This window comes from Yamadazyma tenuis, chromosome 6 (assembly GCF_029203305.1).
Source record: "Yamadazyma tenuis chromosome 6, complete sequence".
In the NCBI taxonomy this organism is placed as follows: domain Eukaryota; kingdom Fungi; phylum Ascomycota; class Pichiomycetes; order Serinales; family Debaryomycetaceae; genus Yamadazyma; species Yamadazyma tenuis.
The window spans coordinates 912,037-927,972 of record NC_089466.1 but is presented as its reverse complement, the minus strand read 5'-3'; the positions used below and the strand labels follow the sequence as shown (position 1 = coordinate 927,972).

Here is a 15,936-nt window from a genome sequence, read left to right as displayed (position 1 = left end):
AAATAGAAGGCACTCATTCACTTGATTGCATCTGAGCCCCATCCATCCCCAATTTAATCCCAAATTCTGTAATATACTTGTCCATTTGATAGATCTCATAATCATATTTATAAACAATCCCCAAAAAAAAACTCCAAAATCCAACAAAAAAATAACCAAATCCATCCCCTACAATGAGCAGAGAGTTCCCATTTTCCAGTGCTCCCCTAAGGGCTGTCAAAGAAGTTCAGTTTGGATTGTTATCCCCTGAAGAAATCAGAGCTATTTCAGTGGCCAAAATCGAGTATCCAGAAACAATTGACCAGTCTACCAAAAAACCAAGAGAAGGTGGGTTGAACGATCCGCGGTTAGGTTCGATTGATAGAAACTTTAAGTGTCAAACTTGTGGTGAAGACATGGCGGAATGTCCAGGTCACTTTGGTCATATTGAATTGGCCAAGCCGGTGTTCCATATTGGATTCATTGCCAAAATCAAAAAGGTGTGTGAATGTGTTTGCATGCACTGTGGTAAGTTGTTGCTTGATGAATCCAATGCTGCCATGGCTCAAGCCATCAAAATCAGAGACCCAAAAAGAAGATTCAACGCTGTTTGGGCTGTTTGTAAAACCAAAATGGTTTGTGAAGCTGACCCTGAGGATGACGGTGAAAACGCTTCGGTGAATACAGGTAGAGGTGGTTGTGGCCACGCTCAGCCTACTGTTCGTAGAGATGGTTTAAAGCTTTGGGGTACTTGGAAGCAAGGTAAGTCATCTGAAAGTGAAGACCAACCCGAAAGACGTCTTTTATCTCCAACCGAAATCTTGAACGTATTCCGTCATATTAGTTCCGCTGACTGTCTCAAATTAGGGTTCAACGAAGATTATGCTAGGCCCGATTGGATGCTTATTACTGTCTTGCCAGTTCCTCCTCCACCTGTTAGACCTTCTATTGCTTTCAATGATACTGCGAGAGGTGAGGATGATTTAACTTTTAAGCTTGCTGACGTTCTTAAGGCGAATATCAATGTTGAGCGTCTTGAAATGGATGGCTCGCCTCAACATGTAATTAGTGAATTTGAAGCTTTACTTCAATTCCATGTGGCTACTTATATGGATAACGATATTGCAGGTCAACCGCAAGCGTTACAAAAGACTGGTCGTCCAATAAAATCCATCAGAGCTAGATTGAAGGGTAAGGAAGGAAGACTTAGAGGTAACTTGATGGGTAAGAGAGTGGATTTTTCGGCTCGTACAGTTATTTCTGGTGATCCAAACTTGGACTTAGATCAAGTTGGGGTTCCACTTTCTATTGCAAGAACTTTGAGTTATCCCGAAATTGTTACTCCTTTTAATATTCACCGTTTAACTGAATTTGTCAGAAACGGACCAAATGAGCATCCAGGTGCAAAATACGTTATCAGAGATAGTGGTGATCGTATCGATTTAAGATATAACAAAAGAGCTGGTGATATTGCTTTGCAATATGGTTGGAAGGTTGAGAGACATTTAATGGATGATGATCCAGTTTTGTTTAACCGTCAACCATCTCTTCATAAGATGTCTATGATGGCTCACAGAGTTAAGGTTATGCCTTATTCAACCTTCAGGTTGAACTTGTCCGTCACTTCTCCATATAATGCTGATTTCGATGGTGATGAAATGAATTTACATGTTCCACAATCCCCTGAAACCAGAGCTGAGTTGTCCCAAATTTGTGCCGTTCCACTTCAAATTGTTTCTCCACAATCAAACAAGCCTGTCATGGGTATTGTACAAGATACTTTGTGTGGTATTCGTAAAATGACTTTACGTGACAACTTCATTGAATACGATCAAGTTATGAATATGTTATATTGGATTCCTGACTGGGATGGAGTTATCCCCCCTCCAGCCGTTGTTAAACCAAAACCTATGTGGACCGGTAAGCAATTACTTTCTATGGCTATTCCAAAGGGAATCCACTTACAAAGATTGGAAAGTAGTTTGTCGAGTCCTAATGACAATGGTATGTTGATTGTTGATGGTGAAATAATGTTCGGAGTTGTTGACAAGAAGACTGTGGGTGCAACTGGTGGAGGTTTAATCCACACTGTTATGAGAGAAAAAGGTCCTCAGATGTGTGCACAGCTTTTCAGTAATATTCAGAAAGTGGTTAACTTCTGGCTACTCCACAACGGTTTCTCTATCGGAATTGGTGATACAATTGCCGATTCAGATACTATGAAGGCTGTTACAACGACGATCGAAGATGCAAAGACTAAGGTGCAAGAAATCATATTGAATGCTCAACAGAACAAGTTAGAACCAGAACCAGGTATGACTTTAAGAGAATCTTTCGAACATAATGTTTCCAGAGTTTTGAATCAAGCCAGAGATACCGCTGGTCGTTCCGCAGAAATGAGTTTGAAAGATTTAAATAACGTCAAACAAATGGTGACCTCCGGTTCTAAGGGTTCCTTTATCAACATTTCTCAAATGTCTGCTTGTGTTGGTCAACAAATTGTTGAAGGTAAACGTATTCCTTTCGGTTTTGCTGATAGAACGTTACCACATTTCACCAAGGATGATTATTCACCTGAATCTAAAGGGTTTGTGGAAAACTCGTATTTGAGAGGTTTAACCCCTCAAGAATTCTTCTTCCACGCTATGGCTGGTAGAGAAGGGTTGATCGATACCGCCGTGAAGACCGCCGAAACCGGTTATATCCAACGTCGTTTAGTCAAGGCATTGGAAGATATTATGGTGCACTATGATGGTACTACCAGAAACTCTTTAGGTGATATCATTCAATTCATTTACGGTGAAGATGGTATGGACGGTACACAAGTTGAAAAGCAATCTGTTGACACTATTCCAGGTGGCGACATTGCTTTCGAAAAGAGATATAAGATCGATCTTCTTAAGGATGATCTTGCTATCGAATCAGCCAAGGAGATCAAAGGTGATGTTGAGTTACAAAGACTTGTTGATGAAGAATTTGTTCAATTGAAGAGTGACCGTCAATACTTACGTGAAGTGTGTTTCCCAACAGGTGATTCTAGTTGGCCACTTCCTGTGAACTTGCGTCGTATTATCCAAAATGCTCAACAGATTTTCCATTCTGGAAGACAAAAGGTTTCTGACTTGAAGTTAGATGAAATTATTTTGGGAGTTCGGGAACTTTGTAACAATCTTCTTGTTGTTAGAGGTGACTCTGTTCTCGCCAAGGAAGCTCAAGAAAATGCCACTTTATTGTTCCAATGTTTAGTTCGTTCTAGACTTGCCTCGCGTCGTATTATCGAAGAGTTCAAATTGAACAAGGTTTCGTTTGAATGGGTTATGGGTGAAATTGAAAACCAGTTTCAAAAATCTGCAGTTCATCCCGGTGAAATGGTTGGTGTTATTGCTGCACAATCTATTGGTGAACCTGCCACTCAGATGACATTGAACACTTTCCATTATGCCGGTGTGTCATCGAAGAATGTGACATTGGGTGTTCCTCGTCTTAAGGAAATTTTGAACGTTGCCAAGAACATAAAGACTCCGGCTCTTACTGTTTACTTACAACAAGATATAGCTGAAGATATTGAAAAGGCCAAGGTTGTTCAGTCTGCGATTGAACATACTACGTTGAAGAATGTTACTTCTGCCACCGAAATTTTCTACGACCCTGATCCAAGAAGTACGGTTATTGAAGAAGATTATGATACTGTGGAAGCTTACTTTGCTATTCCCGATGAAAAGGTTGAAGAATCTATTGAAAAACAATCACCGTGGCTTCTTCGTCTTGAATTGGATAGAGCAAAGATGTTGGATAAACAATTGACTATGTCTCAAGTTGCTGAGAAGATTTCTCAAAACTTTGGTGAAGATTTGTTTGTCATCTGGTCTGACGATACGGCTGACAAGTTGATCATCAGATGTAGAGTTGTGAGAGACCCCAAGTCTTTGGATGATGAAGACACCGAGGAAGATCAAATATTGAAGAGAATTGAAAGTCATATGTTAGAATCGATTTCTTTGAGAGGTATTCCGGGTATCATTAGGGTGTTCATGATGCAACATAAGGTCAACTATGTGGATGATGCCGGAGAATTCCAACAAGGTCAAGAATGGGTTTTGGAGACCGATGGTGTTAACTTGGCTGATGTCATGAGCATTCCAGGTGTTGACTCTTCCCGGACTTACTCCAACAACTTTATTGAGATTCTTTCCGTGTTGGGAATTGAAGCTACCAGGTCGGCCTTGTATAAGGAAATCTTGAACGTTATTGCTTTTGATGGTTCGTATGTGAACTACCGTCATATGGCTTTATTGGTGGATGTCATGACTTCTCGTGGTCACTTGATGGCCATCACTCGTCATGGTATAAACAGAAATGATACAGGGGCCTTAATGCGTTGTTCTTTCGAGGAGACTGTCGAAATCTTACTTGAAGCTGCTTCGGCTGCTGAATTGGATGACTGTAGAGGTATTTCTGAGAACGTTATGTTGGGTCAAATGGCCCCATTAGGAACCGGTGCTTTTGATGTCATGATTGATGACAAGATGTTGAAAGGTGCTGATGCCAATGGAGGCCTCGAAGACTTTGAAGGTGGTGCTACTCCATACAAGGATTATAGTATGGAAGATGATAAGATTCAAGGATTTGACGAAGGTGCTGCTGGATTTTCCCCAATCCATACTGCCCAAGTTAATGAAGGTTCTGGAGGTTTGACGTCTTATGGTGGAGTTACCTCCCCATCTCCAACATCACCATTCTCGTATGGTGCTACCAGTCCAGGCTATGGTGGTGCAGGTCTCACGAGTCCAGGTTATGGAGGAGGTCCAACGAGTCCATCGTATCCTCCAACATCACCTTCGTACTCGCCAACGAGTCCTTCATACTCTCCTACTTCGCCATCTTACTCACCAACGAGTCCTTCTTACTCACCAACGAGTCCATCGTACTCACCAACAAGTCCATCGTACTCACCAACGAGTCCATCGTACTCACCAACAAGTCCTTCTTATTCGCCTACGAGTCCTTCTTATTCTCCAACCAGTCCTTCTTATTCGCCTACGAGTCCATCATACTCACCAACGAGTCCTTCTTACTCACCAACGAGTCCATCGTACTCACCAACAAGTCCATCGTACTCACCAACAAGTCCATCGTACTCACCAACGAGTCCATCGTACTCACCAACCAGTCCGTCGTACTCGCCTACGAGTCCTTCTTATTCTCCTACTTCACCTTCCTACTCACCAACATCCCCATCCTATTCTCCTACCTCACCTTCTTACTCACCAACATCCCCATCATACTCACCTGGAAGCCCAACCTACTCTCCAAGTGCTGCTAAGAAGGAAGATGAAGAAGAATAGAGTGCGTGATGCTTGAGTTTGCCGTTGTATGCTTTGTAAATTTGTTTAGTCCAGATCCAAGTAAGGTTCAATAAAAGATACGTTTCGACTGTTGGTCTCTCCCGTAGCTTTTCGCAGCAGCTTTTGCAGCAGTAAGAGATGCGAAAGATTTTTCAACGGAAACTAAATGTCATCTAAGTCTAAACGGACCCAAGCACCGAATCCTCCCGATCTGTCATCGTCAGAGTCGAAGACTGGAAACTCGAATGGTAAGAAGGTGACCAAACCAACCGGGAACTCCTTGAAAGAACGAGAAAAGAGGAAAAAACAAGTATTCAAACCGGTGCTTGATAATCCGTTTACTCAAATACAATGGCCATTTATCGAACCTGAATTGGGATCTCATGTTGTTGAGTCACTTGAGGTGTTACTAACACCAGTTGGACAATATCATAAGAATATAACCGCAAAAGGTGCACCAATGCCCAAGTTTTTGGATGGGTTTACATTTGGATTCAATCCTACCACCGAAGCATTGGAACGTCAAGCCAATACAAAGCACCCCGATGCAGACAAACAAATACGATACGTATTTGTTTGCAGGTATGATATCATCCCCAGCATATTGACTCAGCACTTTCCAGTGTTGACCTATACGGCTCTTCGAAATTCCCATCATACGATAAAACTTATTCAGCTTCCCAAAGGGGCCATTGATAGACTTTCACAGGCATCAGGGATAAATGACCTTTCAATATTGTCAGTTACAGGCAACGCTCCTGGAGTTGAAGGGTTTTTTGACTTGTATAATAGTGTCCCAGAGGTGCAAATTCCCTTTTTGGAGCCGATTTTGAAGAAAAGGGGTAATTTCAAGTCTCCATTGATCAAACTCATTTCCACATCGGCACCTGTTGGCAGCTCCTCGAAAAAGAAGCCTCAAAAATAATTAAATTTATTAGACTCTACTTAAAGATTTTAATTAATGTGTTACGACTAGCCTGCTGAAAAATAAAACGCGTAAAATTTTCGATCTTAGTTTAAAGAACAATCATTAGTATGACCAAAGAGTCCCCTTTGACCTTGGAACTTCCCTGGGTTGAAAAGTACAGACCTCATAAGCTTGATAACATTGTTGGAAATGAGGAAACGGTTGAAAGACTCAAGTTAATTGCCAATGATGGTAACATGCCTCATATGATTATTTCTGGATTGCCAGGGATTGGAAAGACCACTTCTATTCATTGTTTGGCACTCGAACTTCTAGGACCAGAATTATATAAACTGGCAACCTTAGAGTTGAATGCTTCTGATGATAGAGGTATTGATGTTGTTCGTAACAGAATCAAGCAATTTGCTCAAACCAAAATTCAATTGCCTCCGGGCAGACATAAGATTATCATCTTGGATGAAGCTGATTCTATGACACCTGGAGCTCAGCAAGCGTTAAGAAGAACAATGGAAATTTATTCCAATACTACCAGATTTGCCTTTGCTTGTAATCAATCTTCCAAGATAATAGAACCATTACAATCGCGGTGTGCCATCCTAAGGTATAATAAGCTTGCTGATGATCAAGTATTAACGAGATTGTTGGAAGTGTGCAAGCTTGAGAACGTTCAGTTCAACACCGAGGGTCTTCAAGCATTGATATTCACAGCTGAAGGTGATATGAGACAAGCCATCAACAATTTACAGAGCACAGTTGCAGGGTTTGGTATGGTTAATGATGTAAACGTATTCAAAATTGTTGACCAACCTCATCCTTTAGTGATTAGAAAGATGCTTAGAAGTTGCTGCAGCAGCCAAGACATAGATAATGCCATCGATTTACTAGACGGTTTATGGGTCAAAGGATACTCTGCAATTGATATCGTTACCCTGGCTTTCAAGGTTGCAAAAACGCTTCCCGATATCAATGAACTGAAAAGATTGGAAGTGATAAAGGAAATCGGCTTCACTCATATGCGTGTTCTTGAAGGTGTTTCTACATACTTACAGTTATGTGGGATGTTGGCCAAGATTTGTGATATATGAAGTATATGTGCATTAGATTAGGAATTCTCGTAGGCTTTGCAGAGCTTTTCAAAATGGTCTATCTGCTCATTAATAAAGTCATTGGATGTATCCTGGTTTTCATTCTTCAAGATGTTGACAATTAGAAAGTAGTTATTGTACAAGAAGATCTCTTTGTCAGTCGGGTTCTTCACCTGGTTGCTTACTTTGGTTAATGTATTCTCAAAGTCATTTCTCAATCTTGTAATAGAAGTGTAAAGAGGTTCTCCTCTTAAAGTTTCAATCTTGCGGGTACCATCAACATCTATGATACTGAGTTTCAACAATCCCAGGAGCATTTGTCCAAATTGTTGTGTTAAAGACGATGGAGCAAGGTTACCTTTGTTTCCTCCTATTCTGATTATAGTTTTCTTCATTGCATCACAGTTCAAGTCAATAACTCGGGTGAATTGAGGCCACAAAATTAATAATAACGAGTTAATATGGTCTTCAAGAACTGGAATATGGAATTGGTTGTGTAATTGGATCAGTGATGTTTGAATGATCCGGATCATGAGAAGTAATGCGTATACATCACAACTTCCTTGGAACGTATGGGTCATTCTGGAGGAATTTAAAGTAGTGGATGCTCTATTTGCAGCCAGAAAAATCGAAGGCATATGTGTGATTAGCCAACTAAGAAACTCTCTGCCAACTTTGTAGACATTGTCGAACATCAACAAAGACCAATCTTTTTTCTCTGGTTCTCCTGTCACTGGATTGGAAAACTCCACCGTATGATACTTTTCTTCTCCTTGGAAGAAGAATTCCACCACGAAAAGGTATTCCACCACAACGTTGTCGAGTAACGCGGTAAACCATTGGTTGAATACAAATTCAACCCAGTAGCCAAATGGTGTTGTTTCCGCGATTTGGGCTGGCATGGCTGACTTATGAAGGTCTTCTAAGTTCGTGTTGATGATTTCAAGACGCTTATCTACCGAGCCCAAATACTCTAGAAGAGTGACTTTATTATGCTGAAACGATGTTGGAGATGACTGAGAATTAGCACTAGAGCCTCCAGCATATATCCAACTCTTCAAACCTCCACCAATGTAACCCAACTTGTCCTCTGTTCCAGTAGCTCCGTCAGCTCCTAGCACCATAGTGGAATCCACATGCCGTAGGTTGAGTTTCTGTAAAGCATAAAGGTATTTTGAGAATCTTGAGCCGTAGTACCATCTCATAGTGTAAAAGTAAGCTAGTTGAAGCTGGTCTGCAAGCTTTGGTTGGTGGAACTTAAGAAAAGCGAACGCTTCCTTCACCAGCAAGAGATTCTGTTGAATCTTTTGAGAAGATTCCGATGTGGAAGACCTTAAATGCTTGATTTGGATGATCATATAATCTCTTATCCGTTCAGTGGCCTTTACCACCAAAATGTCTATACCTTCCTTAAGCTGCTTGAATGCTTCAGAGTCTTTGTACAAGGTTATGAGACGTTCCTCGAGCTTTTCTTCTTCTAGTTGTTTGATCAACATCAACTTCTCATTGATGAACCGAAGGTTCTCTATCCAGCTGGCATCTACATTGCCAGAAAGAATGGACTGGACCATGTCCGTAGGAATTATGAGGTCAACGATAATGGGATTCAACTTCTCGATAGTGCCTTTCTGTGAATCGAGATTATGGGAAAGTTGGTTGGATTGTTGGTGGAGAGAAACAAGACTTGACGATAGTTGGCTGAGCTCGGTATTGAAGTTTTCAAGTACAAACTCTATGGGGACTAGTTTTTGTTTGAAAGTCCGAAACTCCATCAGAAATTCTTCAAACTTACTTGTAAGGAAGAGCAATTCCTCGTCACTAAGGTTATTGATCCTCAGAGGAAGTACTTGTTCATTGTTGTTAGTGGCCTCAGCTCGAAGAACTTCCAAAAGGAGTGCCGAATCAGATTCTTTCTGGGAAAGGAAGCTACTTAAGTTCTTTAATTCCAGTGTTTTAGGATCCCTTTCTTGTGCAATTGGTTCTGAGGACGTCCCTAAAACCCCTTTTAAGAGGTCTAAAGCAGTTGCCATGACTGAATCAAAATGAAAAGTATCAACAAATTGCGACCTCATTAGAGTCGCGCTGCCACAGATAAAGATTCATTTGCATCCTAGGACAAATTCACATATACCACCTAATGGAGGCCCGAACAAGCCTTTCCGGGGATGTAGACTCAATAAGAAATACTACAGAACGCATACCATTCGCAGTGGACGTCGAGAGTTCACCAGATAGACGTGTAACTATATCCCAAAATGCCATTATAACTGATCCCGCTACTCATAATAGCATTCTCTCAGTAATGGCAGGGCCTGGAAGCGGCAAAACGTTCACCCTTACAAGAAGGATCAGCCATTTGATCGACAACCACCAAATAAATCCCAAAGAAATATTGGTACTCTCGATGGCCAACAAATCTGTACGGTCAATTCAAGAGTCTCTCACTGAATCCTTGGGGGCTGAAACAACAAATATGATAAATGTTAGCACATTCCACCTGTTTTGTGCCAAGATAGTTGACATAAATGCGTCACAATACCTTCCTCATCTACAGAACCGGTACCTTATAGACGACTTAAGTTGGAAATATGCTTCATCTATATTGTTGGGATCCTTCGCTCGAGTAGGAGGCCATGCCTATGGAGGCCATCTAACTCATAAGGCATTTGATCAAATGGTTGCCGAAGTACGGGGAGAACGACTTTCCACTCTGGATGCTGCCAAAAAGTATAAGGTGAATAATGAATATGTTGATGCGTTGATGGAATACTTAGATACAGCAGGGATAATAAGATACCATGATTTAGTCGACAATGCGGCGAAGTTGATTGACGTTTCTCTAGCAAAGAATGAGTTTATCGAACAACTTTTCAACTACAAGGTGGTTGTGGTAGATGAGTTCCAGGACATGTACCAAGGATTGATGACGATAATAGAGAAGGTGGTGAAATATCCCACACGAGGCCATGCCCTCAACACCACAAAGCATCTTTGTATTGCCGGAGATCCAAATCAAAGCATCTATGAGTTTTTGGGATCGAAGCCTGAGATGATGAAAGTAATCGAACACCATTTTCCAGAGTTTCCTGAATTCACTGTGAAACATTCTGTTATAAAAGAGTCTTTCAGATGTACGCCCGAGGTCTTAAAATGTGCAGTTGAAGTTTGTGTGCCTCAGAGTGATGTGCTTTCACGAAGTATACATTCGGTTAAGGAATCAAGCCATCCCCCAGTCATAAAAGAATTCAAAAGTCCTTCTGAAGAGTATCAGTTCATAATCCAAGAGATAATTAGACTATGCTGTGAGCTGGGAGGTATGTTCAAACTTTCCGATTTTGCAGTTCTAGCGAGATCCAATAAGGAGATCGAAGATTTTGGCCTGATTTTGGCCAATAACTACGGAATAAAGTCTAACAAATTAAATTCATCGCTCTCTTGGATCAAGTCTAAAGTGCAAATAATGTTGAGTCTATTGAATGCACTCGAGAGAACTTCAGGTAGTGAGTTGCCCCTACTTTGCATCTTGATGTTCCTTGATACCGAGTTTGGAAGCAAAGCCCGTATTAGCAAGATCTTCTCTCTAAGCCGGACTTGGGGCCGAGAAGAAGGGTTAAAGACTGATTCTCTTGAAGACTATCTAATTGCCAACTCTATTGGTAATGTTCGTAAAGGATTTGCCATTGAAACAGTTTACAAGACATCCAGACATAAAAAAATTATCAAGCGATTCAATACCTTTCTTGAGAGTATTGGCACCCAAAGACAACAATTGGCTCAGAACTATGCTTCCCAGACCCCTGAAATGGTTCTCCAAAGTTTACTTTTCATGATAGAAAATCTGGTACTCAAAGACTATCTCAACACACCCACAGGAATCAAAAAGTCAACCAACGAAGCAGATTTGGATGCTTTGCGTCTCTCGTATACGAAGGAACTTAACGAACACTTGAAGGAATTCGAATTGTCTCTAAAGTCCAGTTACAGCCATTATCAAAGTAAAGGTGTTCTTGAGGCTACAGGTGATTCATTCGTAAAGCACTTTCTTCGGAATTATAACGAAGAGGTCCTAAACAATTCTCCAGACACCGTGAATATATCGACTATCCATGCTTCCAAAGGGCTTGAATTTCCTATTGTGTTTGTGATCGGAACATCTCCTTACACAAGAGGCTCATGGGATGCCCTTCTAACATCTGATGAACACACCTCCAGTTCTATGGCTCGACTTTTATATGTTGCAATGACAAGAGCTAAGAATCTTGTGTATTTGGGGTCGGGTACTTCGATTGCAGATTTATCTCCCATTGCAGGCAGTCATTTTACTACCCAGCTCCCCAAATTTAACGACGATATGCTAAAGAGGCTCTCCATCGATCTCAGCCGAAGTGTTCCAAACCAAAGCAGACTTAATGAAGGCATTCATTTACTAAACCAATTTAAGCCCTTCAGACAAGTACGTACGTATCATAACCTTAGAAAGTTCATGCCTGCATCAAGAATTTGTATTAGCTTGCTTAGACATAAATAAAGTACACAGATTATTGAAGTTTTGATAATATATCTAAAACTGATGTGCCATTCAGCCCTGAGCCTTGAGGATCGTATTCGGACTCTTCTCTATCCGACTCCTCGTGTTTCAACTCAATTGCATCTTTATGATGGGATGGGAAGTCATCACTTAATCCACCATCGTACTCATCGTCTTCGTCTAATTCAGTTTGGTCGTCGTCACTCTTAATAATCTTGATAATCTCAGTTTGATTTTCACGATCATACTCCTTGATTTCAATATTTTCAGAAAATGCTACCGACTTGGACTTCGACTTTTTGAACCGCTTTGGGGGTGGGAGTTTCACCTCCGAGTCTGGAGTAGCTCTAGGAGTGGGCACCAATTCAGCAGCAGAGTCGCTATCGTCTTCATATGTGGGCAATATATCATTGTCATCATCGTCACTTTTAGCCACAGAAGAAGTGGTATACGCTCCAGTATCTTGATACTTTGCTGGGGCCGAGTCCAGGTCACTATCGTTTGAGTCATAGAAAGGCATCTGCTCTCCTTCATCATTGACAACCTTAGCTGTATTGGAGTCAAAAGAAGGAGAAACAATCTCAGTAGAGCCTTCACCTTCCTCATCCGCAACCATCTCTACAAGCTCATTCCGAGTTTTGTACAAAGTTGACAACTTTGAGTTAATGATATGTTTCTTTGATTCGTCTGTCTTCAAGCCTTCCTCGATGATATTCTTCAAATTGTTCAAATTCGTTAAAATTTTTTGTCTTTCATCTTTTATGCTATCTATGTTCTGGTTTGACATTTGACACATCTTCTCCAAATTGTTGAGTTTTGATATGTAGAGTTTGGGCGATGGCAATGACTCCGATACAGAAGGATCGTTGGGTAAGTACTTCTTGGATTGGATTCCCACTTGATTCAAGTTGTTCTGACTGATGTCTATTAGCTCATTCATGTGTTTCAAAAGATCATTCAAAAGTCCAAGTTCAGGGACGATAGCATCAGAAGACTTCCGTTCCGACGAGGGTGTTGATACGGTCGCTATTGACGATGGATGGGTGAGGGATTTTCTCATGGCATCCAATTGGGTCTTTGAAAATACCTGTCTCTCGTCCCATACACGGACTACTCTCTCAACTTTGGGTTTGAAAGGGCCATCCAACTTATGGAAAATACTGGCAAAAACCCCAGGTAACACGATGGCAAATCCTTCAATGTACTCGAGCTTCCGTTTGTGTCTCGCCTGTTGAACCACGTCATTACAAAGATATAATAATGATAAACGCTTCTGAGAATTCAAATGGGGTTTCAATACGAACTGGCTCCAGATCTCACATATCTCTTTGCTGTGCCTGTGATGGAATAATACCCACTGTGAAATCGAGACGATCGAGTCCTGGGTCTCTTGTAGGGACGCGAGTTTCCGTTCAAAATTCTCAGCAGAAAAGGACATACTGTTAAAGGATTGGTTTCTTGGGATGTCAAAAGTGCGTGAAGGAACTGAGCCCAAGTACCTGAGATTTAGTTTTGGTTCCGCGAAGTCTACTGCCAGGGGGGGAGAGCACCGCTAAAAGTGGCCCGGGCCTGTCCTATCTTCAAAAAGCGCGAATTTCTATTCACAAAACACTAAACAAACAAATGGTGCAAACAAGAGGACCCGATAAAAAAAGAGCCAGTTCGCGGAAAGAGTTGACCTCCGACCCCGAACCTAGTTCCAGGCCACTGCTGGCCGCCAGTTCCACGTCAATAAAGGCCAAAACACCCACCAAACCTACAAATAAAGTAACGAAAGTCAGCACCCCAAATGGTAAAACAAAGGGCAGATCAAGTCCAATTACAGCCAAAAAAGCCATCACACCGGGGAAAACGCGTGTTGCCAGCTCAACTGCAATCCGGTTAGACAAAATTACCCACCAAGAGATTATTACTGCTCATGACAATGGAGAACTCATTGGTCTCATCAACCATCTTACTGGAACTGCTCAAGACGAAATATTCACTACATATAAGTTGAAGAGTAAACTTAAAATAGAGGAAGACGAGCTTGCTATCTTGAAACTTCAGCAAGAAATCAAAGACAAGGACGCTTTAATTGCTGAGTTGCAGAAGGGCACCGTAAGTGACACTACCAAGCCTGAGTCTAACAGCAGTGAAGACTTATTTATTTCGCCTATAAGGAAGAGGAAGAATCTTAATGAAGAGATAATCAACCGAGACGATATAACGAAGGAATTGAATACGGTGGGTGTAATATTGGATATGCTCCAGCTTTTGACGGGGTTGAAGGTGATGAACCATGAGCTGGACGATCATAAATTTTACTTTGATCTCCTTCAGACCAGCACAGTCGACCGGGTGGACAAGCTCAGTATGGAGTATCGATTGGTGATAGTCAAGAAGTTTTCTTCAGCCACCGAGGTGAACTATATTCCATCGTTTCTCAAGATCGATAATAATGATAAAGACGTGTTGAAAAAGTATTTACCAGACTACTTTTGTGACAATTTGACATTTCCCTACCACACTCTAAGTCAGTTCTACTCGAAGATGAACAAGGCATTGAACAAGATTGCAACACGATGAATGGAGAGACGTTATACGGATGCTATGTATTATGATGTATATATCTAAAAGTGTAAGCTGACGGAGTCATCAGCATTTTTGACAATATGCAACTGCTTGAGTAATTCTTTTTGTTGGACTTTAGTGAGGTCCTTGATGGCTTTTTTGAAGCTAATCGGCTTGTTCACTTTAAGAGAGCTACTGAGAGCGTCGACACTCGAGTTGATGTGTTTCTTGTGCTCGGCCTTGGGTTTCCCTGCTTTTTTGGATTTCTCTTTCTTTGGCTTTTCTTCCTTCTTTGGCTTTTCTTCCTTCTTTGGCTTCTCTTCCTTCTTTGGCTTCTCTTCCTTCATCAGGCTCGAAGGGGCCTCCCTTTTCTCAAGAGGCTTTTGCAGCTTCTTGCCCTTATACAAAGCCTTCTCGTACTTCTCGGCCTCAGTTATACAAGAGGTATGTGCATTGTGATCATTGTTGTAGAACGTGACGTTACAGTCAATACAAGTAAAGTACGCACCTCTGCATCTTTGCTGATGTTGTGCAAGCTTTTTCTTAATGACTGTATCGTTACACACCTCACAACTAAAGGAAACCATTATGTATGAATGAACCCAAAGAAAAAAAATCTCATCTCATCGTATCAATTAAAATATATATGTACAAAATGCGTGAACACCAAATAAGTATACCTAAAGGGCCCATGCGAAGGTATGCGGGGGTGATCAGAAGGTGAATCACCATACAGGCTCATCTTCCTTCTTTCTCTTTACTCGGATCATTTCATAATCAAAGTCATTATCCTTCTGCTCGTCTACAAAACCCTGTAATCGATAGTAATCGTTTTTTTTATCAACTTTCCTCTTATTTTCAATCATATCGAGCATTTCGGCTTCATTCAATTGCCGGTACTTAGCGTCGTATTTCTCCCATTTCACAGCCGTGAAGTTTTGCAAGTAAATGGATCCAGCCACAATCGAGAGCATAAAGGGAAGTCCGAAGTACAAGAAATGGTTGCGCTGGAGAAGCCGTTGGTATTTGCCGGCAAAGGTCTTGTCGTAGGCCTGTTGAGCCTTCTTGCCCCGGAACACGTGATTGCCCAAATATACCATTGTGTGTAAGGGTGCTGCGTAATCTAATGTCCTGCCAATGAATGATTTTCAGGCCGAGCGAGCACTCACGTGAACAGAGCCACCCGGTCGTGGCCGGACCCACAAGAAAATGTCGTAGAATTACCTGCTCAAAAAGGAGGTGTAGACGACGCCCCCGCGCAATTTGAAAATCACCTAAAACAAACACCCGTTCTAGCGGCATTACTGGGAACCGTGCACCCCATGTTGTGAACCCCGTCTATTCAGGCCACCGCGATTTGCACCCCCTGCCCCCTCGGCTCGGTCATTTACACCCCTATCCTTCCCTCATCTCACTACGCTGATTGGTTAACATTCCTCCGCCACAAAGCAATCTGACATTTCAATGCTGGAACCAATTTTACGGCTTGTTTTTTTTTTCGGTTTTGCACCTCCCATT

General features: G+C 41.6%; 8 protein-coding genes across 8 annotated transcripts; 4 read left to right on the top strand and 4 right to left on the bottom strand. All coding sequences in view use genetic code 12, as the record gives it.

The window, feature by feature from the left end:
• Positions 1 to 173: 173 nt before the first annotated feature.
• Positions 174 to 6,249, top strand: RPO21 (DNA-directed RNA polymerase II core subunit rpo21; the record flags this gene model as incomplete). Its single annotated transcript, XM_066158336.1, has 2 exons — positions 174 to 4,782; positions 5,519 to 6,249. 2 exons carry the CDS (start codon positions 174 to 176, stop codon positions 6,247 to 6,249), a joined length of 5,340 nt encoding a protein of 1,779 aa, XP_066014433.1.
• Positions 6,250 to 6,359: 110 nt separating this feature from the next.
• RFC4 (replication factor C subunit 4) lies at positions 6,360 to 7,337 on the top strand (the record flags this gene model as incomplete). The annotated part of the gene is made up of 1 exon (XM_006686798.2): positions 6,360 to 7,337. One exon carries the CDS (start codon positions 6,360 to 6,362, stop codon positions 7,335 to 7,337), a length of 978 nt encoding a protein of 325 aa, XP_006686861.1.
• Positions 7,338 to 7,354: 17 nt separating this feature from the next.
• VPS52 (Vacuolar protein sorting-associated protein 52) lies at positions 7,355 to 9,367 on the bottom strand (the record flags this gene model as incomplete). The annotated part of the gene is made up of 1 exon (XM_006686797.2): positions 7,355 to 9,367. The coding sequence occupies one exon, from the start codon at positions 9,365 to 9,367 to the stop codon at positions 7,355 to 7,357; it is 2,013 nt and encodes a 670-aa protein (XP_006686860.2).
• A 644-nt stretch (positions 9,368 to 10,011) lies between these two features.
• On the top strand, positions 10,012 to 11,865 carry HMI1 (ATP-dependent 3'-5' DNA helicase; the record flags this gene model as incomplete). The annotated part of the gene is made up of 1 exon (XM_066158335.1): positions 10,012 to 11,865. One exon carries the CDS (start codon positions 10,012 to 10,014, stop codon positions 11,863 to 11,865), a length of 1,854 nt encoding a protein of 617 aa, XP_066014432.1.
• Positions 11,866 to 11,875: 10 nt separating this feature from the next.
• PSN45_004662 (uncharacterized protein) lies at positions 11,876 to 13,303 on the bottom strand (the record flags this gene model as incomplete). Its single annotated transcript, XM_006686800.1, has 1 exon — positions 11,876 to 13,303. The coding sequence occupies one exon, from the start codon at positions 13,301 to 13,303 to the stop codon at positions 11,876 to 11,878; it is 1,428 nt and encodes a 475-aa protein (XP_006686863.1).
• Positions 13,304 to 13,488: 185 nt separating this feature from the next.
• On the top strand, positions 13,489 to 14,433 carry CSM1 (csm1-like protein; the record flags this gene model as incomplete). The annotated part of the gene is made up of 1 exon (XM_006686801.1): positions 13,489 to 14,433. One exon carries the CDS (start codon positions 13,489 to 13,491, stop codon positions 14,431 to 14,433), a length of 945 nt encoding a protein of 314 aa, XP_006686864.1.
• A 44-nt stretch (positions 14,434 to 14,477) lies between these two features.
• Positions 14,478 to 15,005, bottom strand: PSN45_004660 (uncharacterized protein; the record flags this gene model as incomplete). The annotated part of the gene is made up of 1 exon (XM_006687265.1): positions 14,478 to 15,005. The coding sequence occupies one exon, from the start codon at positions 15,003 to 15,005 to the stop codon at positions 14,478 to 14,480; it is 528 nt and encodes a 175-aa protein (XP_006687328.1).
• Positions 15,006 to 15,143: 138 nt separating this feature from the next.
• Positions 15,144 to 15,518, bottom strand: COX16 (Cytochrome oxidase assembly; the record flags this gene model as incomplete). The annotated part of the gene is made up of 1 exon (XM_006686802.2): positions 15,144 to 15,518. The coding sequence occupies one exon, from the start codon at positions 15,516 to 15,518 to the stop codon at positions 15,144 to 15,146; it is 375 nt and encodes a 124-aa protein (XP_006686865.1).
• Positions 15,519 to 15,936: the final 418 nt, after the last annotated feature.